We start from the raw sequence: 26,705 nt of genomic DNA on the forward strand, positions 1-26,705 counted from the left end.
GTAAAATAATGGTTTGTTCTGTAGACTATCGAAAAAATATATAGCTTAAAGGGGCTATTAATACTGAACTTTAAAATGGCTTTTAAAAAATTAAAAACTGCTTTTATTCTAGCTGAAATAAAACAAATAAGACTTTCTCCAGAAGAAAAAATATTATCAGACATACTGTGAAAATATACTTGCTCTGTTAAACATCATTTGGGTAATATTTAAAAAAGAAAACAAAATTCAAAGGGGGGCTAATAATTCTGACTTCAACTGTACATCCATTTTTGTTAGTAATGATAAGCTATTCATTGTTATGGCTGCAATTACAAGACAAACACCACAGTTCCACTACAGATACGATTCAAGAATGATGGTAAATTCAAATGAGCCCAGACAAATACGGATTAAAAGATTAATGAAACCGTGCAATTTTTAACCCCAGTGTGCTGCCATGAAGCTACAGTTTAAGACAACAGCAGTTAGCCGGAGCAATTACAGGATCAATCACACATTTCCTATGGCAAGTGTACTTTCTGAAAGGACAAAGTGTTATTTGGAGTGCATCTGAGGATGTGCTGGGTCATTAGCCTGGCAGCGTGAGTGATGTCCATGTAGGGAGCCTAGTAGTTGACATCTGTGCTATGCTAGGCTAAGGCTGCTTTTTTACAAGGCAGACTGAGCATGTGTTACTGTCTAGTGGTGAACTTCTCTTAGCATGGGCAGCCATGTAATTCTGTCAAAAGACAATCTACACTAGACATTCACTCTAAAAACCATGTTAATAAAGTGATAGTTCAATCCAGAATGTAATTTCGGTCATCATTTACTGACCCTAACCCCTTAGTTTCTTAAAAGCATTTAATTCAATTTTTTGTCCCTACTATGGATGTCAGTGGTTGCTGGTTACCAATATTCTTCAAAATATCTTATTAAGTGTTTAATAGAAAAATCAGCAAGTCATAAAACTCATGAAAAAGTCACAAAAAAAGTTTTGAAACACTTTAGGGTGAGTACAAGATCAGTAAAGATTTACTTTTAGATGAACTTTCCCTTAACAACATTAATAATTTAAAAAACACTGGCATTAGATGATCAAAACAATTCATTTGGCATTTTACTGCTATGTTCATGTGTCTTTTTTAGGGATGCACCGATCCCAATACTTGGATCGGATATAGTTTAATACCGTAAATTTTTGCTGGATCGGGTATCGGCCAGCTGGTACCGATCCAAATCTGATCTTGCACGTGCGCTATATTCTGTGTAATTTATAAGTCAACAAAAGCCATGAAGGTAGCCTATTATAAGGCACTAGAAAGTTGTGATGTAGGCCTACTATATTCCAAATGCTCTGAAGCCATTCTATAGTTTAATGTCAAGTACAGATGAATATTCACGTGGTTAAATTTATGTTCACTTTAGCAATTTTTGCAATAAATTGGTTATTTTTGACGTGCAACAAGGAGTTCATCGATGTGTCTAAATAATGTTGCGCGCTGTGTCTGTTAGATCAGCAGATCGCATTCACAACACTGAAATAGAGAGGGTTATTACTTGCTCTTCACACAAAATAGGCTCACCTGAAATTTTACATTAGAAAAAGCTCAATAACACACTGGACAGATCCTCAACACACTGATTTCTTCCCTTTGTGCTGCTAAGTTTTGAAAGGATTCACAGATACCGGAGGGCTGCACGCTGTGTCTCAGTGATGCAGGTTGGTTATTTTAACAATGATTAGGGTCAATAATCGTAGCCTATTACAGATTTCAAAGAAAAATCTTAATATTAAAGAGAAAACATGTTGTGGTCCCAAACTGGACCACAACAGATCAATGTCATAATGAATGCTCATATAATGTAGCCTAGTTTACAGCAAGCATTGTGTTTTAAGTTAGATTGTGTCATCTGTCATAAACACTCTCAGAAATAAAGGTACAGGAGCTGTCACTGAGGCAGTACCTTTTTAAATTATACATATTTGTACCCAAAGGGTCCACAGTGGTACCTCAATGGTGCATATTATTGCCCAAATGTACCTTTGAGGTACCATTATGGACCCTTCAGGTACAAATATGTATAATTTAAAAAGGTACTGCCCCAGTGACAGCTCCTGTACCTTTATTTCTGAGATTGTACAGTAGACCTTTAGGTCTGTTATTTATTAATTTATTATTTGAGTTTATTACAAGAACTATAAAAACCGTATTATGCCTTAAAAAAAAACAAAATGGCATAGTATCAGAATTGGATCTGTATTGTCCGATACTGAAATGTATACTACTGAATATATATATATATATATATAAATATAAGGGTGTAACGATACGTGTATTCATATTGAACCGTTCAGTGTGAGACTTTCAGTTCGGTACGCATTACAAACCGAACAATTCAGACTAATATCTAAAAAGAGAATAAGTGTACAAAATGTAATCTTTTCAGTGCAACAACGCTCAACAAGGCATCCCAAATGACGTGACAGGCAACATTCTACCTTCCCCGCCCACCTCCAAACACTACTCCAGTCAGGCACACGCTGCTATAGCTCGCAAAATGGCTAGTAATGTTAATGTAATCCTCCTATAACCAACAGCGGGTCTGGCGTTTGGGAGCACTTTGGTTTCCCTGTAAGTTATGAGGGTGATGGCAAAATAGTGGTGGACAAAAAACAAAGACATCTGCTATGACAGTAAGCTATTTTAGTGGTAATATTTGAGCATGTCAACTCATTTACACTGACATCACTGAATCACGAAAACTGGAAACACGCGCACTACATGCAACTATCCCCGCAGCATTCCTACAGATTTGAACAGGGCAAAACAAATCACCGAGGCGATCCGTACATTTATAGCTGTGGATATGAGACCTTAATCGGTAGTGGAAATTTTGGGTTTTAAGAAAATGTTAAATGTAATAGAGCCCCATTACATTATTCCTTGATAAGCCCATTTCAGTCAGATAATTCCTGCTTTCAGATCCACTAAAATGGCAGGTGACTGTCAAATCAAGAAGATCTTTGCTGTCTGATGAAAAGGTGGACACTCATCGTTCTGAAAATAAAAAAGTTACTTAAAAATTTATTGAAACTGCGTTCCATATTAAAAACTAAATTGTTCTTTTCTTTTTCTTTGTTGAACTACTACAATATTACATTTATATTTTATAAGCAGCTTTTTGGTTTTGAATATAAAGAAGGATTTGTTTTATTAGCAGCTAAGCAGAAACCCCAGAAGTATAGCTCTATTACTGTTTAAAGCAGGGGTCACCAAACTTGTTCCTGGAGGGCCGGTGTCCTGCAGATTTTAGCTCCAACCCTAATCAAACACACCTGAATGAGCTAATCAAGGTCTTACTAGGTATACTTGAAACACCCAGCCAGGTGTGTTGAGGCAAGTTGGAGCTAAACCCTGCAGGGACACCGGCCCTCCAGGACCATGATTGGTGACCCCTGGTTTAAAGTAAAAGAAAAAAAAAAACAAGATCATACTTTTATGATGTTAGTTTTAATACAATTAAAAAAATGAAATCAATTTTTTGTGCTGTATCGAAAACATACCGAGCCGTGTCACCACTGTGTCGTATCGAACCGAACTGTGATTTTTGTGAACCGTTACACCCCTAATATATATATATATATATATATATATATATATATATACTGTATGAAAGAAAATATGTCATACAATATTTTAAACCTCTTCGAAAGACATTTGAATATTACTAACAAGACAGTATGCTCTCAGTACATATCATTCAGCATAACCTGGTTATCTAAAGCTTCTTTCTTACAATAACTTCTAGGACATCCCAGTTATTGAGATGCAGACAGTATGCTTGTCTCTCGGTCACCAGACTGGGTTTACGTCTACACTGTTAGGCTAAAGTCAAACAGTCCGGGCTTAAACTGAACTTATAACTGAACTTGGGCAGCACAAGAAGCTTTCATCACCTCTAAAGCCTGACAGATTGCCTGCTAAATCAATACGCTCTGTATTCCCTGTACTGTACGGGGAGACACTTAGAGTGAGTCAGCCAGTGCAGCAGACACCCTTAATATGCTTAATATCCTTTAAGAGTGGAGAGGGATTGTCTGAGCACAGATGCCCCTGGTGCACAGACAGATGGGAAGGTTTCTTATTGGTCTTCTTACTGCCTGTTTCCTTAACCCTGCCCCTTCTAGAAGAGTCCAGGCAACTGAGTTTTAAAAAGGCGGCATCTTCAAAACAACATTTTTGAAAAAAATGTAGTAACAATATGAATAATAGAAAGAAAGAAATAAGCACTGATTTCCAAAGTTCAAAAACGTCCATATACTGTACAATAAAACATTGCGTGCAAAAAACAATCTACAAAAAGACTACTATTTATAGGATTCAAAAGAGAGTAGGTGGATGGACTATGACATACAACTGAAGTCATAATTATTAGCCCCCTGAATTATCAGCCCCCCCGTTTATTTTTTTTTCCCAATTTCTGTTTAACGGAGAGAAGATTTTTTTCAACACATTTCTAAACATAATAGTTTTAATTACTAATTTATAATAACTGATTTATCTTTTTCATGATGACAGTTAATAATGTTTAACTAGATATTTTTCAAGACACGTCTATACAGCTTAAAGTGACATTTAATGGCTTAAATAGGTTAATTAGGTTAACTAGGCAGGTTAGGGTAATTAGGCAAGTTATTGTATAATGATGGTTTGTTCTGTAGACTATGGAAACAAATACAGCTTAAAAGGAATTAATAATTTTGACCTTAAAATGGTTTTTAAAAAAAATTAAACTGCTTTTATTCTAGCTGAAATAAAACAAATAAGACTTTCTCCAGAAGAAAAAATATTACCGGAAATACTGTGAAAATTTCCTTGCTCTGTTAAACATCATTTGGGAAATTTTTAAAAAAGAAAAAGAAAAAAAAGAAAAAAAAAAATCAAAGGGGGGCTAATAATTCTGACTCAAACTGTATATATACACTTAGGCACAGTAACAAGATCCATTCCTGGTTGCTACAAAATATATGAGTGATAAAATGTCCTTTCGTTCATTTAAAGCAGGGGTGCCCAAAAGAGCCAAAAACCAAACTTGATTGGCCGAATATATAGCAAACCCTATTAGAATAAATTTGCCAAGGGGAATTTTCTAATTTATTCGATAATAATAATAATAATAATAATAAAAAAAAAGCAAGAAAATGTTGCTTTAAATCATATTAACTAACCCAGTATCTAACATTTTAGAACTTATTACTGTAAAAACATAAACAATTTCATTTATAACACAATGGAGTTCAATGCTGAATACAATGGTCCACGATCTGTCAAGTGACAGTATTTACAGTTTAAAAGTCTGACACCTTTACAAAATTTAATTGAATCATTTCATTTCAGTTTTTTTGTAGCTCAGCAATAAAACAATGAAACAAAAGGTTGTGTTAAATTCAAAATGACGATCTCTATCAAAGGCATTCGCCCCAACCAGCTCCCCATCATTCTCCCTCTCTTTTCAGATGAGATGGTGGGCCAAATCAAAGGTTACCATGGGTCAACTTCGGCCCGTGGACCCTACTTTGGACGTTTCTGATACCATATAATAAAAATCTGGATATTGCTGAATAATAAAAGTTCAGTACGAGGAAATAGCATACTGTGAGCATCAAACACCATTGTTTCCTCGTTTTCATGTAAATCATGTGAGAGTAAAATCCTGGTGAAAAACAGGCCAATCAGAACCAAACACATACTGTTACATATGGAATCATTAACATGCATGCCCTTGACTGTATTTAATTGGCTACAACATATAATAGTGAGATTACAACAACCCCATCGCCCCCCCCCCCCCCCACACACACACACACATACCCGTTTATTTTGATGTTTATTCATGTTTATATTACTTACTATGTGTGAGACTTTTACTGTGTGTGTGACTCTTGTTTTGAAAATAAAAGAGGCATGAAAACTAAAGCCCACCGCGCCATGTATTTACATTGTTTTCTATACGTTGCTAAGTGACACTGACAGCCAAGGACATGGTCTCTCACATCTCCCATTAATAAGTCATCTCTGTCCAGTGTCTCTGCTTCTATTCTAGAGCAAAATTGTCTTTGTCCACTGATAAAAATAATTTGTTAAAAATAAATTGTTTGCAACCACTTACCTTAAAAAAAAAGTAAATCTAATAACATAAACCCATTTTTAGCAGTGTACTTGTTTAAAATATATCTATGAATATCAATATATATTTTTAAATGCTTGTCAACAAGGACATCTGCTACTTTTCATATTCAGTAGTTTGGTTTTTGTTCTATCTACTCTAATTCTTTTGTGAGACAATGACCCAGTTTAGCTTGAACTAAGCAAAATAACAATTCAGCAATGCAAGTTGGCTAGAAAATCAGACTACACACATAATTGCTATGCATACTTAGAACTGTACTCGAACCCTAGTATTAGGGCTGCACAATAAATTGCTTCAACATCGATATTGCAATGTGTTTTTGATGCCTGTGATTGTATAATGATTATAAAATCATTCAGGTATAAGAAATTGTACCATTTGTAACTTTAACAATGATTAATTTTATTGAATTATTAATATTTTTATTATTCAGTTACTGTACTTGATTACTGTTAGACTCAGGAAGCGATAAAACACTTTATTTCAATTGTATCTTTTTCTTGATTGTATTTATTGATAGTTATGCATAAAAATACTCACAACACATCCAAATACAGAAATGCACTGCAAATAGCACCAACCACAACGAAAATGTGTCAGGGGACCCCAAAAAGTTTATAGACGGTTTATTAGATTTTATGCATATGCAAATAGTAAACATTAGTTTATCAATCTCTGACTAAACACGTGCATGAAAATACAACCCATGCAAATACAGAAACGCACTGAAAGTGACACAGACAACAACAAATTTTACAATTTTATGGAGATGTACTCCCACTGCAGAATCATTCCAATCAATCTAACATTATAAATTCTTTCTAAATATAGATATTAAATCAACTGGTGAAATTGTATTCATATCGCAATATATACCGCAAAAAATATCGCATTGTTAAATTTTTCCAATATCGTGCAATACCCTAACTAGTATACCAGTTTACTGGTGTAATGTGATTGGGACGCTGACAAGGAGGGTGCGAATCCAAATGCAGGTTTAATGAGAACAGACAAGCAACGGTCACAATCAGGAGCAAACAGATGTATGCAGGTAAATCCTAGAGTCTTAGTCAAATACACAAGTGATTGGTCAGTACAGGTAGGAAGCAGACAACATAAACAAACAAACAAACAAGGCGAGGGTCAAAAATATGGCAAAGTAAAGCAAGGAAAATGCATCGTAATGTTCACAAAACTGTTTACAAGACTCAGCCCTGATGTGTGTGTGTGTGTGTGTGTGTTTGTGTGTAAATAGTCCCTGCAATCAGTTCATGAGCTAAATGAGGAACAGGTGCATGTGAGTGGTGCATGACTGGACCTTGTAGTCAATATAACGGCGGATTTGTAGTCCTTTAGCAATCTGTGTGTTTACCAGCGATCTGCCAGGATTAGATCGCTGGTGATTGTGACAACTGGCATAAGTATATTTTGAGATGAATCTGACTTAGTAACGCTTAAAATGAGCTCTTCAACACTGCATATTTGCACTGAAAAATGATAATGACTTACTGTAATTTACATAAACACACCGCATTTTACGCTTATTTAAAGCCTATTTAAAACAGATTGCTGGTGCGTTGATAATATAAAGCAATACTTGTGCTAAAATACAGCACGCACAAAAACCGTTTAGTGAATTCATCCCACCATCTCCTCTTCTTTCCATCAGTTTACCCTCTCCAACTAGCAGATAAGAGAAACATAATGCAATCTCAGTACAGTCTCACCGGAAAAAAGCCTTTCAATGTTTGCTTTCCTTTTCATGTGCAATTTCAAACAAAGTGGGTTTCTCGTACCACACATACTGTACATTTATGCGTTTTACATTCAGCCAGATGCTTTTATTCCAAGCAGATTGCATTGCAATCAAGGTATGCGTTTTATAGGTAGCATCAATTCTACCAATCGAGAACCGACAAGAAAGCTTGTTGCTGAAATAATGTACATACTTGACGAACTGAATGCTAATAATAGTATTTTCGCACTGCCAACTGTACGGCCAGAAGCTCTCGCTTGCCATTATACTACAGCAAGATTATAGCATTAGAGCTGTCAAACACACTGTCTCCTCAATACAACTTATTTACACCACATGCCAACAGAGCATTATCTCTCCTCGAGGCACACATTGTAGACGCGTACGCAGTGCCAGCGCAGTCCGAGCTCACAGGAGACTGGTGGACTAATCTGGCAGGAAAACAGTCAAACAGCTTTGGCTTAATACTCCCTCGCTGTGCTCGACAGACAGCGTTTAGCGGGACAACTCCACGCTACAGGATAGGGCTCAACAGTGGAAGGTCTAGTATCGAGTCAAAGGCCTCACTCGGAGCAGCAGATGTTTGACGCTGTGTCGACGTTCAGTCTGGTGGATGTCCTGCTAGAGACAATAAAACAACTACTTTTGGCATTTCCACCACGATGGATCATCGTTCTGCACTCTAGCTAATCAGAGATTTGTTTTTGCTGAGTGTCAGAGTGTTAGCAGAAGAACTAGGCCAGCGTAACAGTACTGTATGTTTGTTGAAAATGGAGTGCTAGTTGAAAAGAGCCATGTTTCATTAAACAAGTGGGTCACCGGGCTGAAAGTGCTCTCTTTAGCCCACGGTGCTTCTCTTGATGCCATGACTTTCAGCTTGGTGCCTTATAAAAAAGGAAACAAATAGCAGCCTGCGCAGTGTATTGTATCCGCATTGTTCTGCTACTGTAATCGAACACCAGCTAGTAACACCATCACTGAATTTGTGCAGTCGCTGAAATGAACAGCGTAAAAAAAAATAGGGGATAAACGTTGCACAAAGTAACCAAGACCAATCAAGTTTCATGCAAACCCTGATTAGACACTTGAGCACTGTTATTTGACTAGCAGCTTCTATTATGGCCTTGAGCAGATTGTTTGTCTGTAAGCTGTATTTGTCTTGAGAAGAGATCTGGCCTAGCCTGACTCTTTAAGACTTGACACACACTGACAACCAGCAATAAATAAATGAACATTCAATGATGGAGCATCAGTAGGATTATCAGGGTGTCCACGGGGTCTTAAAAAGTATTAAAAGTTGATAACTCAATGTAGAGAAATTTAAGGCCCTAAAAAAAATCTTAAATGACATTTTACAAGGTATTACATTTGCTAAAGTGTGCCTGAATTAAATCTGTGAATATCATGATGCTGTGTAGTTTATGAAATCAGTAAAATCCTACAAGATTTGACATCATCCTGCTTTGTTTACTGCAGTAACCAAGGCAACACCATTATTTCTGCAGTTCTATAGGCGCAAACCTGCTGAATTAGCTAGATTTAATAGATTTTTTTTATTTAGTATATGAATAATGTTTTAGTTTTGAATTAATTTCTTATTTTAATATTTAGTAAATATACTGCAAGTTAAAATCTTGCCAGTGCTTCCGGTTGAAAAGTGGTTATAAGGTTTTAAAATGTATGGAAAGAATCTTAAAAGGTATTGAATTTCACTCTCTGATTCCTGTAAATACACTGATTATATTATACTTTTATAAATATATATAACACAAAAATAAATTAATAAAATAATTCACATAAAAATCTGCAGCCTTTCATGGATATATATATATATATATATATATATATATATATATATATATATATATCCATGAAAGGCTGCAGATTTTTATGTAAAGGAGTCTTCACTTACGTGGCAAAGAAAACATTTAAATATGACACATGAAATATTATAGTCTCACATAACTCAATCTATTTAGTCTCTAGTCTGAAATATATACAAATATATATAATTATTTTCACAAAACTATAAAAACAACACAGAATATAAAATATAAAACCATTTAGTACTATAATAAATCATAATAATAAAGAGAGTTACATTCTCTACCAAGTACAATGTTTAATGCCCACATAAGAATTAATTATGTTTTTATTTTACTACATTTTCTACAGAAATTCTCATCCTTATTATCTGTGTCTGAATGTGTTACGTTGTAATTTAAACATATTACAGTGGTTATACAGTGGTTAAACATATTACAGATCACCTTTCGTGGATTCGCAGTTTTGTGGATTTTTTTAGTGCAATTTGACATGCCTTTTTTTTTGCAGTGCATTGTGCTTTGTGTCTTGATTGGCTGAAGACCATTGTCTCCTCTTTGTCTCCTGTACAGTACAAATGCATTCAGCTTGCCAAATTATTATAAATCTTTGCTAGATATGCGAGTTCCAACAAAGATGCAAAAAGGGTTGTAACTGTCTGAAGCAAAACCATCATAAAGGCGGACACACACCGGATGTGTCATGCCACTCAGTGCCCTGCATTTTAGAATTGTAAACATAGGTTTACATTAGAATACACACACAGACGCCGAAAGTCATCTGCTGTCTGCGGTGCCCAGCTACGACTAGGCATGGGCTTGTATAAGATTCTGATGGTATGATAACCTTGGATAAATATATCACGGTTTCACGGTTTTGTGATTACTGCTCTAAAATCTGATCTTTTTAACAGTCTGGGTAAAAAACAAAAACTTTTTTTCCCATTTGAACCTAATATATATTTTATTTTAAGAAACATTTAATACATTTTGTAAGCGTAAACATGTCAGGCTAAATAATTCAAATGAATCATTGACTTCTGCTGTTTTCATTTGTTATAAACACACAGATTCCTCTACAATATAAAACGGCATATCTTTTCTGCTGGAGATACTGTTGTCCTAAAAACCAAAAAAATTAAATAAAATAAAATATTATATATACTGTAGGAACAGTAAAGCAGAAAATTTTGCCCATTTTAAAACCTTGACTTTTCAAAACTGCGATATACCTTAAAAACGGTCATCGTCCCATGCCTAGCTACGACTCAGGACACTTCAAATTTCTGCCGCGCCACAGAGCACCACCTGAATAATTTCATTTTAAATAACATGCCAATGTGGGCGCCCGTTGTGTGTTACTTCCAACTGTCATGTGCGCGGCACATCCAGTGTGCGAGCCCCTTAAGAATGGAGTCTGCTTTAATTTTGTGGATCAGTGACTACAAGAAAAAGAACATTACGCTGGATGCCAACATTATCTGCACAAAGCTTTATGAACCTTTTTCTGACAGCGATGAATGTTTGGCCCAACAACAGGTTTTGATCTTTGATTTCATTCTATAGTACTGGACTTATTTTTTTGTAAACTCCTTGAACTTTGAGAGTGTTTAACAAGAGAGAAAAAGTGTATAAAAATGTAGTGAGGGGTTTTACATCCTTAAAACATCTATAATAATTGTAACAAATAAAGCTGACTACTTTGCGGATTTCATCTTGTTATTATTAGCACGTACAGATAAACAAGGGACCACTGTAATAGAATTTTTTGACTAAAAACTAATGACTTGTTCTTTTAGATTACTTTACGTGACAGAAAGTATTATATTCAGGAAATAATTTGTTCTATGTATAATTACAATGAAATTAAAAAATAATGACTTTTTAAAACACACAAAAAGTTCAAATAAAGTTTAATTTGCAAGATATGCCCCAAACACAGCCATAACTCATTAACAAGCACAACCTTTTTAGACCATGCATTTAAAAATGTTAAAACAGAGCCCTGAGTCTTTACTCATTTGATTAATATGATGTGTTCAGGAATTAATTAAATAGCTCTCTTTATGAATGGGCAAATGAATCACTGGTTCATTTGATTCTGCTCAATTTCCATTAGCATCATTAAAAATGTTTTTTTTTTCATAACTGCAGTAGTTAATCATATTAACACAATAAACTTATGTTCCTAATATAAACAAACACAAATAGGAAAACAAATAAAATATTTAAAGCCAGGTCAGCAGAAAGAACTTGTTGAGCATGTATGGATGAATGATATATTGCGACATTTTCTCAGTTTTAGGCTACCAGTGTGTGTGAAAGAATATGAAAGGGCCCAGTAGTTATGGGTAGGCCCACAGAATTTGCGCGCACAGAAATCTGCAGATTTCCACAGATTTTTAGCCCATTATTGAGTCTATTTTTTTATTTTGTTTATTTACTTTATTCAGTTTTTAAATTAATTTCAGTAATATTACTGACTAATATGAAAATAAATCATGAGATTTGTTTACAATTCAGTTTGTAAAGTAATATTTTCTGTCTTTTAATAGATATATTATATGAGAGACTTGCTTTTTGTTTACCACATAAATGGATCGAATTTGGATCTAATTTCATTAACATTAAATAAAAGTTTAAAATGTAATATTTTTTATTTAACATATGTGATTCCACATAAATCCGCAGATTTTTTACAATATTCTGCACATATCCTGTTTGGCCCTAGTTATGGGTCCTCTGGCTGAAGTCTCCAAAGCAAATCAATGGATAATAATACAGATACAAATCTATACCTGTACACCTGATATCCTCTACAACAAAGTCCCTCAAAAGCAAGCAGGGTGGGTGTCTTAATGACTGAACAGCCAAAGGACATTTGATTTGAGTTTTCAGGCTTGATGAATAAACATAAAATAGTGGACAAAAAAGAGGACAAAACAATGAGGCCGTTCAGTTTAATTTGAACATTCACTGTAAACAGTGATTAGAAGCACTTCTCCTCCTCTGAAGGGTCAAACTGATTGCATATATAATCCATAAAGTCTGTTTTATTATGGTATCAGTTCACGTTTATTACTTAAACATGGTGAGATTTTAATTACAGGCTGAATTCAAAGCTTGTGACAACTTAACCCTTTGTTTACGCTGTAATTGTGAAAGAGTTTAATTTAAGCGGGGGAGTTTAGATCTGAGTCTCCTCTGAATGTGATTACACTAAAATATTCATGATGGAATGAGACAGGAAAGCACATCAAAAGATTTCAAAGAAGAAACTATAAAAAAATGACATGCTTTTAATGATTTGATGGTTTAATGACAAGTCGGCTGGTAAAGATCAAGGAGAGGTTGAGAGATGTGAAAGATGGCTGGTTTTAGCTGGAGAAACAGAGGCGTCACTGAACTTGACCCACCTGATGCTGCTCATGCTTCCGGTCTCAGATCCCAGCTTGCATCTCTCCAGCTGGGTGGCAACAATCTGCCTCTCAGCCTCCAACTCTCTCGTCAGTCGCTCAAACTGCAGCTCCTGCACACATAAAGCAGTCAGAGTGTATGTGTGAAGCCCTAAAGGAATTATACAATTGATTCTGTCTATGGCATGTATCACACTTGCACTTACACATGCTCCAGTAACTACTACAGTGAGTGTGTGTGTGTTTGGGGAGGGAGGGTGCAGAGAAACTGTGTGGCTGTGCAACGCTCAGAGCTTCTTCTTTATTTCATATTGACGAAATGCATTTTATTTCTTGACATATTTGGCATATAAATCTAGTCTCCAGTAGATCAATAACTTTAATAAAATCTTGCAATAGTCAAGCTATTAGACTGACTGTCAGGCCCCTTGTTTATGTTAGCAAGGCGTACAAAAGTATCCATTAATGAAAGCATCTGTCAAATGTCTGCATCTTCTGGCAATGTTTGCCGGCTACTTTTCTTGAAAACCATTTGGTGAAATGTATGTCTTCAAGTCTTCAAGCCACACCAAAACCACTATTATTAACAAAATCATGAGGTGTCATCTTAACACCAATTGGGAAAGACACAGTCTCACAAAAAGATGGAAATTAGCTACTAATTTCAGTTATTCCTGTTATTCAAAGCTGAATTTTATGCATACTTAGTCTAGACACATGATTCTTCATAATTCATCCTGATTAGATGATTTTCTGCATTATTATGATCAGCTATTAGTGATGCTCATTCTGCAATAGTTAATAATGGTTTTTGCTATTATTTACATTGAGTTAAACTTTTTTCGCTTCATATTATTGTGAAAGCTGTGATAAATGTTACATGTAAATCAAAAGTTTAAAATAGCATTTTTTTATAAAATGTTTTGTAAAATTCTAAAAGATATTATTATCCCTTTGCATCAATTTAATGTGACCTTGATGAATAAACATTAAAATAATGGTATTTATGAATAGTAATTTATCACAGGTGCACAAAATATTTAACTTTTATCCAGTTTCTTGAGCAACAAATAATAGGTTACATTATAAAATATACTAAAACAGAAAAGTTGTTTTAAACTGAATACATTTTTCACAATTGAACTATTTTATAATATTTTTAATTATATCATATAACCTTGGTGGGGAGAAAATACTTTCTATTTAAAAATAAAAGAATTGTCCAGGTTTCTAGGATCAAAATTGTCTGAATTAATAATAATTTATTTAAAAATCCTAAAAAAAAAATTTAGTTTCTAGAAAATTACTAAAAGCGTTAAGATAAATTTCTTAAATTAACATCAAATTAAAGGGACAAAAACAGTCTTCTGAAAATGAATAGACCGTCTGTACTTTGCACATATGAGACTACTATAATCTCTATGTCAAACTAAACTTTCAAACAGAAATGTTGCTGGAATACATAATGCTGAAAAAATGTATTGTAGTCTCTAGAAAATTACTAAAAGCAAACTAATCTAAGAAAGTTACACTCAAAGAGAAATAATAAAAAAGTGTTCATAATATATAAAAAGAAAAGTGTCTGCTGTAGTTCTTACTATAAATTAGGCATTTCATAAATGTTTAGGTTGTTAAATCAGCTCTCTCTTGCATGTGATTCTGTTAAGCACAATGGATACAGGAGAATTTTAATGGGAGAGAGTCTCCAAGAGAGTTTTCTTAAAAAAAAAAAAAAAAAAACTAATGAAAAGTAGTGTTTTTAAAGTTATGACCAGGTTTCTAAGATCAAAATTGTCTGTATAATATAATTTATAATGTTAGATTTCTATTTCAAATAGAAATACTGCATTTTTTAACATTCTGTTTATTAAATAATCTTTAAAAAGTATTGTCGTTTCTCGAAAATTACTAAGCAGTAAACTTTTTTAACACTGAAGAACGAAGCATCATGTGACACTGAGAAACGAATAAATGGCTGCTAAAAATCAGCTTTGTCCACAAAAATAAAAAGAATATCGTTATTTAGGATATTTAGCATACATTTTAATAGTATTATTTTTTCCCAACAATATTGCTTTTTTATTGATGTATTTTTCTAAAATAAATGCAATCTTGGTAAAACATAAGAGACTAAAAATCTGTCAACCCCAAACTTTTCATCAATATAATTTATAGACCTAGCCTTAAGTTAACTGGGCACAAACAATACAATCATTAACAAATGAAACAGTGCATTGTCTTTAACTATACTCTACACAGTTTGTCCACACATCCAAAAGCAGTGTTCTGAACTTTGATGGCCACTGGACCAATCTGGCACTAATACACCACCCGGCTTCGCTGTTAATTAGATATGCACTGCTTCACATTTAATGACAAACTTGTCGATGCTAAATCAGAGATGAAATCCCAGAGCTCCTCTTTAAAGTAATCACTGTGAAAATCCACTCGGAAACATTGCACTATGTGCCTGCGCCCGGGGCTACGACAGTCAATGCAACGTTCCCACTTCTTTTGTGACAAGGCTGAAATGAGTTCACTCAGCCACAAGGTCAAAGACTCTCTCCCCGGAGCGGTTAACGCTAAGAGGGCTCCAGAACGCATCACCTGCTATTTTGGGCACGAACCCAGATGAAGGCTACAAAAATACCCATTCAGAGTGTTGAAGGGAGCTCTTTGGACCATGACGACTAAAGAGGCGCTAACCGCAGCATTCAAACACTTTTCAACAATCATTCCACATGTCTAGGGTCTCAATTAATGCCTTCACGGCAGTCGCATCTCATTGCATTTGCAGCAGACAGTCTTACTTTGCTCTTGTTTTAACCTGTCAGTTACAAAACAAACCGGCGTAATCCCTGACCTTTTCTTATTTCCCATGAACGAGATCACGGCTGAGCTGCAAACATCTATCCATCATCAACAAAACTCCTCCAAGCTGGTAATAAACCACCTGTTGACTTTGCGAATAAAATAACAGCACACTTACTGGCACATGTACCATACTCCAGAGGACGTCTGAGCTGAGAACAAGCCGTGTCGGCGCATCACTATCCCACAAGACTGTGTTCGTCTCTGCTTATCGAGAGAGTAAAGTCATTAGAGAAACTACAAGAGTGGTAGTGACTGCCTTCCAGCGGGAAAGCAGAAAGTGGAGTGCAGTCAGGCACAAAGGTCGTCATGGCAACAGTGAATTTAGAGCCCCTTTGGCATTATTTATGCAACATTGCATCACAAAGGGTCCCTCCCACCAGCCAGCCAGCCAAATACCACCGCCCTCCAGTCACTCTTCCGCCTCCTCCTAAACTCTTCCCCTCTTTCTGACGCCATCTGTGCTCTGCTCTGAAGAGGAGAAGGGGGAGATGCGGGTTCTTGTTGAAAGGATCGCAGAATGACTGAGAGAAAGAGGTGTTTTTTTTTTTTTTTTGCGGGTCCAGGCAGCAAAAAAGCATCGTTCCACTGAGCAATGTGAAGCTTTGTGCTTCCTCCAGAGATTCTAACAGGCTGTTATGCCTCAGTTGCCTGCAATGGACAGGCTCCCTGAGCGGGGAGTAGCATCCACTTTCCACTTGTCACAAAAGTTGGTTAAATATAGCACTCAGAAGAGACAGAAAACACTCAGCGAGCCCAGTAGGACAGCAGACATGTCACCTGGACTGAAAATGGTTATTCTGTAGCATTCAAAGCGTTGTTTTTCCTACTCCTATGCTGTATTAAACATCAGTTAAACCGTCTTCTGAAAATGAATAGACCGTCTGTACTCTGTACATATAAGACTACTATAATCTCTATGTCAAACTAACCTCTGCAAGTTACACTCAAAGGGAAATAATAACAAAGTTGGTCCCACTTTATTTTGATGGTCCATTTGTTGAATTTAAGTTACAAGTCAACTAATTCTTATTAGATTACAAGTAAACTGTTAGGTTGGGGTTAGGGTTGGGGTTAGTGTAAGTTGACATGTACTTGCAAAGTTTCTTATAGTCTGTAAAATGTCTGTTGAAGGAGCAGTATCAGCAGATATTAAGCAGACAGTCTACTAATGCTCAAATGGACCATCAAAATAAAGTGTTACCAAAAAAGTGTTCATAATATAGAAAAAGAAAAGTGTCTGCTGTAGTTCTTACCATAAATTAGGCATTTCATAACTGTTTAGGTAGTTAAACTAGCTCTCCCTTGCATGTGATTCTGTTAAGCACAATGGATACAGTAGAATTTTAATGGGAGAGAGTCTCCAAGAAAGTCTTCTTTTAAAAGAATAATGAAAAGTAGTGTTTTTAAAGTTATAACCAGGTGAAACATCAAAATTGTCTGTATAATATAATTTATAATGTTAGATTTCTATTTCAAATAAAAATGCTGCCTGTTTAAACATTCTGTTCATTTAAAAATTCTGAAAGAAATGTATTTTAGTGTTTAGAAAAATACTGAAAGCACTAAGATAAAATTCTTTAATTAACATCTTCTGAAAATGAATAGACTGTCTGTACTTTGTACAAGACCACTTTAATCTACGTCAAACTAATCCCAGAAAGCTACACTCAAAGCGAAATATTAAAAAAAAGTGTTCATAATATAGAAAAGTGTCTGCTGTAGTTCCTGCCATAAATTAGGCATTTCATAAATGTTTAGGTTGTTAAATCAGCTCTCTCTTGCATGTGAATCTGTTGAGCACAACTGATACAGAAGAATTTTAATGGGAGAGAGTCTCCAAGAGAGTCTTCTTTAAAATAATGTAGCGTTTTTAAAAGTTATGACCAGGTTTCTAAGATCAAAATTGTCTGTATAATATAATTTATAATGTTAGATCTCTGTTTCAAATAGAAATACTGCCTTTAACATCCTGTTCAGACAAAACACACCAATCAGACAAAACTGCATCAAATGCATTTTGTAGGGCCAGGAGTGGAACAAGTTTAATTTTTACACCTGTTATTTAAATGTGCTTTCATCAATCTGATCACACATGGACAATAATAAATACAGGTGCATCATGGTCTAAAGCAATTGGTGCTTGTCCACTTTTGACCTCTTCTTGAGGTAGTCAAAAACACATTTGACTAAATTGGTTTTGTCATGTTAACGCTCATGTCATTGAATGCATCTACACTGCCACAGTAGATCCCATACTGACCTAATTCCTGATTGTTTTAGAGAAGGGTTGTGACTCGTGACAAAGTTTACCAAACAATTAAGTCAAGTCAAACTATATTTATAGAGCACTTTAAAAATACAGAAGTGAGCCAAAGTGCTGTACAGAAATATGCATTATAGCATATAAAATACAGAAAATACGAGACAAAATATAGATAAACTACCTAAAAAGGCATATAGATTAAAATAACCAGTTAGTAAGATCAGATGTCAAATGCCAATTAAAAAAAAAAGAGTTTTAAGAGCTGATTTAAATGAAAACAATAGTCAAGTCTACAACAATAGCCTGTCTAATGGGTATCGGCAAATCATTCCAAAGTCTATGTATTTTTCCTTGCTGTGACGGATGGATTATTCTTGAAGTCACATTTTTTCCATTTACATATTTTTCATTCACTTACCCGCCTACTTGTGTTTAACGTGAGTTTGTTTATTAAATACCCTTACAAAAATAACTGCAGTAAACTGAAGTAAAACTGCAGTATAACACCAGTATATAGAAGTATAACTGCAGGTAAATTTAAGTACAAATTGCAAAATTGCAATACAATGAAGTATAAACACAATTCAAATGCAGTACAATAAAGTTTAACAGCAGTATAAGTTGCCACAAACTGGAGTAAAAACAAATAAACTCTTTACTGCACTTGTGCTGCTGTAGTCTGATATGCCAATGGTGTGGTAAGAACTGTACTGCACTTGTACAAAAGGGTTTGTCCTTCAAAATCTTCCAACAATATTTAGTACTTTTTTCAGTGATGTTTTTTGGATTCAAGTAATTTTCTAATTATAATTATAAGAGTTTATTTGCAAAAACAAATAATAGAAAAAAACAGCAGGGAACTAAACAGTACAACAGCAGTAGTCTATAAACAAGGATAACTGTGGCAAAATTCAATGCAACTGCAAATTTACAGTATAATGATGTGTAATCAAGGTTCAACTACAATACAAAAAAGTTTAACAGCAATACAACTTGCAGTACAACTGAAATAATAGTAAATAAACTAAGAGGGGCAATATAGTGATGTTATATAATTTATTGCACTTAGGTACATAAGTATTAAAAGTGCACTTTAGTTTTATTGCAGTATTGTAGATGTATCTTTGTAGTTAGTTATACTTTCGAAAAGTGCAATACAATATATTGTGGTAGTACTTCAGCAAGACAACTGAAGTACTGAAACCTCATTTGGAAGCCATTATCCACTGAGCAGGAAAAATAGTTATTGTACTGCAATTGTGTAGCAATAGCGGTATGGAGGCTGTACTGTAGTAGACCTTCAGTTGTATTGCATAGCAGTACTGCATTATAGTAGTTGCAGTACTTCAGTACCATTGTAGTAGTTGTACTTTATTAAAGTAGTAGTATCACTTCAGTACTATTGCAGTACTTGTACTGAAGTTGTACTGTAGTAGTACTTCTATTGTATTGCAGTAGATGTACTGCAATTGGTTGTATTGTAGTACTTCCATTGTATTGCAGTAATACTGCAATATACTTCAATAATGCAGTTTATGTTTCATGTCCAAAAAACTGTTCTTTTCAGAAGTTAACTAAAACTGCAGTATTCATTTAAAAAACTGCAATATTCTTTTTTTTTAACTGCAGTAATTTTTTGTTAAAATTGTTTAAACCGTACCTGTGTGATGCCGGTTACAAATTAACAGTAGTAGTGTAAATATTGCAGCAAGGAACTATCTTAAGCCCTCTGCTGTTTTCAATAATTATGCTGCCCCTTGGCAATATCATTAGAAAACAAAGGGTTGGTTTTTTAGTTTTGCACATAACACAGCTACATTTTCTTAAAAAAAATTAAGAAATTACAACATAATCTAATTTAACAGCAAAAAATGATAAATAATTTCTTTCTTTTAAAGACAGATATGTAAACAGAAGCTGTCAGAATACAATTTGGTTTCAGACAAATTCTGAGCACTTCATCCTTCAAGTTATAAAACAGCCATATTGAAATTACATATTGAACACAAAATACTTTTACTTACTTACAATACCCCAAATCAGGGGTGCCCAAACTCAGTCCTGGAGGGCCGGTGTCCTGCAGATTTTAGCTCCAACTTGCCTGAGCACACCTGCAGGGATGTTTCTAGATAGCCTAGTAAGAGCTTGATTAGCTAGCACAGGTGTGTCAGATTGGGTTGTAACTAAACTTTGCAGGACACCGGGCCTCCAGGACCTAGTTTGGGCATCCCTGCCCTAAATGATTCAGATCCTATGTACTTAACCAGTCTTTTATCACACTACCTATCTATCACTTTCATAAGATAACAAAACTCAGTACTTAGTAGCGGTCATTAAAAAACAGCATCTGAATACATGTTAAAACCAGGTAGAAACAACCTTTTGTTTGACCACTTCTGATCAAATGACTGACAGCACAGAAGCACCAATTGCATACAGGGATGAAGGTTGAGAAACAGAAATGTATTTACATTATCTTACATAAAAACCTTAGAAAAGGCTGTTAAACCTTTTTGTTTAGAAAATAAGCAGCCGAGGGACAGAGAAATTGATTTGACTGCTTCCAGAGCTGAATGTGGTCTTTTGGCCTAAATGCCTAATTGCGCCCTGTGGACAAAGACTGACATTTAAGTTTCTTCACTGGTCCATTTGATTGCAAAATGTCACTTGGGGTTCGCCTCGCGAGTTCCTTTAAGGACTTAACCCAATTTCAATAATTTCATGCCGTTTAATGAGTCCAGACCCACTCAAGCCTGACCACACAGACTGAACACCATATAGAACAGCGGACATGTTTACATAACAACCACAAATAAGTTCATAAATTAAACAAATAAAACCCGATTCGCAGGTTTATGTGCAAATCAATAACCTACTGTAGCAATGCAAGTAAATGACTGAATTATTGAAGTATTCCCTGGTGGCGATGTAAAAACATAAACATCCTTCACTCAGAATATTCTATTTATTATGCGTGTTGTGATGATAAATAAAGCATTAAAAACCCCAGAGTATTTCAAAATGTCAGTGGGAAACCTGCACAGACCCATTTTCCCATATTAGAAGTTTCTACCACTGTACCACTGTTTAAGCACGTTAAACAAACTGGAATTACTCAAATGAATTAGTTTAATCTGTCTCACTTAAAACAGAAAAGTTCCATTTTCCTGCAAATTACAGAAAAATGAGACCTCCCAAAACACCTCAGATAATCTTAAAGAGTTGATAATATGCTCATTTGCCTCAACTTAACTCATAAAAAACAAGTAATTAAAAGAACTGCCTCATTTGATTGAATATGTGACATTAATAATTACAGTACGTGAAAAAAAGAAAAATTCTAAATGACTTCACTCCTGGCTAAAACAAATCACTCCTGTCGGACGGAGATATAATGAGCTGATTAACATTCTTCGCCTAAAATAAAAAGACCGAAATGCAGAGTTCGAATTAAATGGAAAGTCAATCTTGACCTTAACTGTTTTAGCCCTTACAAACCCTGGCGCTCTCTCCAAAAAATGCCTGCCATGCTCATAATTAAACCTCATATGCCAGTGGCTTTTTTATGAGTATTAATGTGTCAATTTAAAAGCACTAAGATAAATTTCTTTAATTAACATCATAATTAAAGGGACTCAAAAAAAAAACAGTCTACTGAAAATGGATAGACAGTCTGTACTTTAATCTCTATGTCAAACTAATCTCAGAAAGTTACACTCAAAGGGAAATAATAAAAAAGTGTTCATAATATAGAAGAAGAAAGGTGTCAACTGTAGTTTTTACCATCAATTAGGCATTTTATAAATGTTTTGGTAGTTAAATCAGCTCTCCCTTGCATGTGATTCTGTTTAGCACAAGTGATACAGGAGAATTTTAATGGGAGAGAGTCTCACACAAGAGAGGCTGTGTTCTGCTTGCACGTGCAACCTTGAAAACTGCACACAAAGCACACATACAAGAGACATGGACATTCTGCCAGACATATTGGTATATAGTAATTATACACAGCAGAGGGGAGATGTTTCAGAACCACAGAGTATCATTTGTCATCATAATCTACATTGGTTTTGGATCTACGCTTCAGTTTATTTTGTGATTTTTGCTTGATGACCTCTCAGATAAACTCCATCCACTAGATGCCTTCAAAATGGGAGATTGCCATCTAGTGGAGGACAAAATAAACGATGGTGATCTATCATAATATAAGTGAGGTAGACAAGCAGAGGCAGAATGATAAACATTTCTTTTCGGTGTATTCTGAAAGCAACAACATGTCTGCTACACTTGATTACATCATCATTGTGAATCAGAACTACTTATATATGACTGTAATAACAAAGGACTGAGAAAAAAAGCACAAGCCAAGGTCATACTGAAACTCAGTGGGATGTGGATTTGTATAGGAAATCATTGGAATAATCAAAAATAATTTTTATTTTTTTATTCTTAATGCTAACACACTCCTAAATGTTGACAAATACATGTAAAATGTAGAAAATCTATATTTTGGACCAGACATAATGATGACCCATCTTGTAGACTTGAACTACAATTTTGTGTACAATAAAACGTACATATAAATGCCTTGTAAAAAAAAAAAGGAACCATACTACAACCTGTACAACTGCTTATCAATTTACAGTAAGGTATTTCAAATTTAAAGGATACTAATTATAACTAATTTTGAATAGATATGAATAAATGAATGGTTTTAATCAAAGGTGTACTTACAGCATCTATGAACAAAGGCTAAACACTTTTTAAAATATTAAACTACCATTAAAAATGTAGCATCAAAAGACTATTAATAACTTTTTTTTTTTACTTTTGTGACTAGAAAAGTCACAGTTAAGACATATATAATTGTGCAAAATATTGCACTTGAATAAAGAAATGATTTCCAATATGATCAAAGATGATGGAAACTGATTTTGAAATATATGTTATACACTTACTGGCCAGTGTATAACATACACTTTGTGTAAATTTGTTAACTGCTCGTTAACACAAATTTCTAATCAGCCAATCACATGGCAGCAACTCAATGAATTTAGACATGTAGACATGGTTAAGATGATCTGCTGCAGCTCAAATGTGACTTTTAACGTGGCATGGTTGTTGGTGCCAGATGGGCTGGTCTGAGTATTTCAGAAACTGCTGATTTACTGGGCTTTTCTTGCACAACCATCTCTAGGGCTTACAGAGAATGCTTAGAAAAAGAGAAACCATCCAGTGAGCGGCAGTTCTGTGGGCACAAATGACTTGTTGATGCCAGAGGTCAGAGGAGAATGGCCAGACTGGTTCGAGCTGATAGAAAGGCAACAGTAACTCAATAAAACCACTCGTTACAACCGAGGTATGCAGAAGAGCATCTCTGAATGCTCAACACGCTGAGCCTTGAGGTGGATGGGCTACAGCAGCAGAAGACCACACCGGGTGGCAGTCTTGTCAGCTAATAACAGGAAACTGAGGCTACAATTCGCACAGGCTCACCGAAATGGGACAATAGAAGATTGGAAAAACATTGCCCGGTCTGATGAGTCTCGATTTCTGCTGCGACTTTCAATGGTATCAATGGTTCAGGCTAGTGGTGGTGGTGTAATTGTGTGAGGCAGTGGTGTAGTCCTAAAAAAAATAGGTGGTGTACTATCAACCCAATCCAAATTTTAAAAGTAGGCAAAGAAACGATGAAAGTCAATGTATCTTTGATTCATTTGATTCATATATACACACACACATGCTGTGGTTTGCTGACTAACTAAAAAACGAGTTCAGGAGCGGGTCTTTGCCGCAGTTTTTATATCAAATTTAAAGGGGACTGAGGCGGTTATTTAGTAGTGTACAGGTAATCGCAAAAGTGTTAGGGGGGCTGAATGGAAATATAGGAGGGCTAAAGCAACGCCCATGCTGTTTTACAATTTTACTTGAACATTTCATCATTCAGATGATTTATTGTGATCTTCGAAAAACACAAATACTCAATACACAAAAATTAGGTAAGTCTAATCACCAAAACAAGTGAGTATACCGAGAGTATGATCCTCAGAAGTTGTAATATCCAAACAGCTCGTGGAAAAAAGTAGGCATACTAAGTATAAGCAAGGACTACACCACTGGTGTGAGGGATTTATTCTTGGAATACTTTGGGCCCATTAGTACCAATTAAGCATTATGTCAATGCCACAGCCTACCTGAGCATTGCTGCTGACCATGTCCATCCCTTTATGTCCATCCCTTTATCTATACCACAGTGTTCCCATCATAAAGTCATAAAGCGCGAATCATCTCAGACTGGTTTCTTGAACATGACAATATTATATGAATTATAGTTATTCAGTATTTAAATTAATTTCACTAATATTATTGGGATATAATAATAGTAATATTAAAGATTTTCATATGATTTATTTACAATACAGTCTTTTGGATGTATCATATAAAAGACTTGGTTTGTTTGCTAAATAAGTGGATCTAACTGGATTTACATTGTAACCATTAATTAAAGGTTACTAAATGTATTTTTTATTATTTATTATAGTTATGATACTCATAAAATCATTCCACATAAATCTGCAGATTTTTTACAAAAATCTCCACCGAAATAGCAAAAATTGTCCACAGATTCTGTCTGGCCCCAATCATGAGACACTGTGATGACTGCTATAAAAATATATAGTCTCCAGAATAAATGCTGCACATCAGAAAGATGAACAGATTTATGAGAAAAACACCCAACTTACTTTTTCAAATTGGAAAAAAAGCACAAAACAAATGTGTAATTAAAAGAAAAAGGGTGTATTTTTTCACAAAGCTTATTTCAAATTAAGTGAAAGATGTTAGGTGACCACACTCTTACGTCAATATAACCATTAATTAAAATGATATACATTATACTATGTGAGATAATATTTCATAATAATACAGTTTTTACTGTATAGTTGAGGAAATAAATGCACATTTGTATGAATATACAGTTGAAGTCAGAATTATTAGCCCCTGTATGTTTTTCCCCAATTTCCCTTTAACGCAAAGATTTTTTTCAACACATTTCTAAACAGAATAGTTATAATAACAAATTACTAATAACTGATTTATTTAATCTTTGCCATGATGACAGTAAATAATATTTGACTAGATATTTTTCAGGATAATAATATTGAGCTTAAAGTGCTAAAGGTTTAACTAGGTTAATTAGATTAACTAAGCAAGTTAGTGTAGTTAGGCGAGTCATTGTATAATGATGGTTTGTTTTGTAGACAATTAAACATATATTGCTTAAGGAGGATAATAATATCAACCTTAAAATATTAAAAAAAAAAATAAAAACTAGTTTTATTCTAGCCAAAATAAAACAAATAAAACTTTCTCCAGAAGAAAAAATATATTATAGAAAATACTGTGAAAATTCCTTGCTCAGTTAAACATTTGGGAAATATTTGAAAAAGGAAAAAAGGGCTATATTTATGATGTTTATAGTTAATTCAAGATTTGAAATATGTCTCACAAAATCCTCCTATTTCAACAGAAAATACTCCCACTCAGGAAAGAAATATTCAGACCATTTACATGTTTTTTTTAATCTCTCATAGAGAAGCAGTTCATGTGACATGGACCCTGTCCACCAGTACCCTCTAGTGAAAAGCATCAAAAAAAAAAGATGGCAGACAGTTTTTCTCGCTCTGATAGGAGAGCTATTAGACTGGCCCACAGCAGCCTATGGCTCTGGCCTACTTTAACACTCCCTGTGCAGATTTCCAATGCTGAGAGCATGTCGTCTTTTTCTATCTCATGGTTAAAAGTGTGAGCTAAACGCTAGTAGGAAGCGAAGAGCCTGTCATGATCCATTTTTATCTACACATGGCCTTGACTCGAAAATGGCCTCCAGCCAAGACAGACATATATGCAAACTAAAAGTGTGGAATTCTGTATATTATCACGCACTAAATTCTGACATATGCAATAATCCTATAAGGCATTTCACAATCGACAAGATTTTATATGACAGGAGGTTATAAGCAATTACAATCATCTGTCATTATTCCTGACAGATCAAGCTGGTTTATTGTAAGGTTTTGCCAGCGTCTGGGAATCTGTCCACCTGTCTGACAAGCAGGTGACCAATCTTATTATAGATAGGCCATGGCGCTGTGACTAGCATAGCATGGAGACCTGATTGCAACATGGCGTGTCAAATATTTCACATTTCTTACACCACACAGTCCTGAAACCTACATCCACTCCTCCCACTCATCTACAAAACCATGTGAGGCGAAATGGCACATTTTCAGTGTGTTGACCATCAAAAACCATTTGTATCTGTGAATTTAGACACCAGGCGCTAAACGAAACCGGTAGCACAAAATGATGGAAATGACTCATGCAAAAAAAAAAAAAAA

The 26,705-nt window shown here is 34.9% G+C and overlaps 1 protein-coding gene across 7 annotated transcripts in view; it reads right to left on the reverse strand.

Annotated features, from left to right (window-relative positions):
• The window catches only part of ctnnd2b (catenin (cadherin-associated protein), delta 2b), a 145,038-nt gene that overhangs the window by 91,427 nt on the left and 26,906 nt on the right, over window positions 1-26,705 (reverse strand). For 6 of the 7 annotated variants that reach the window (XM_056477004.1, XM_056477046.1, XM_056477030.1 and 3 more), the window contains exon 3: window positions 13,173-13,285. In XM_056477004.1, coding sequence (XP_056332979.1) covers window positions 13,173-13,285 — 113 coding nt within the window. Of the gene's footprint in view, window positions 1-13,172; window positions 13,286-16,161; window positions 16,239-26,705 lie in introns of those variants that run through there. The other variant, XM_056477038.1, reaches the window with a different exon arrangement.

The sequence above is a fragment of the Danio aesculapii genome, chromosome 2, assembly GCF_903798145.1.
Source record: "Danio aesculapii chromosome 2, fDanAes4.1, whole genome shotgun sequence".
Lineage (NCBI taxonomy): Eukaryota > Metazoa > Chordata > Actinopteri > Cypriniformes > Danionidae > Danio > Danio aesculapii.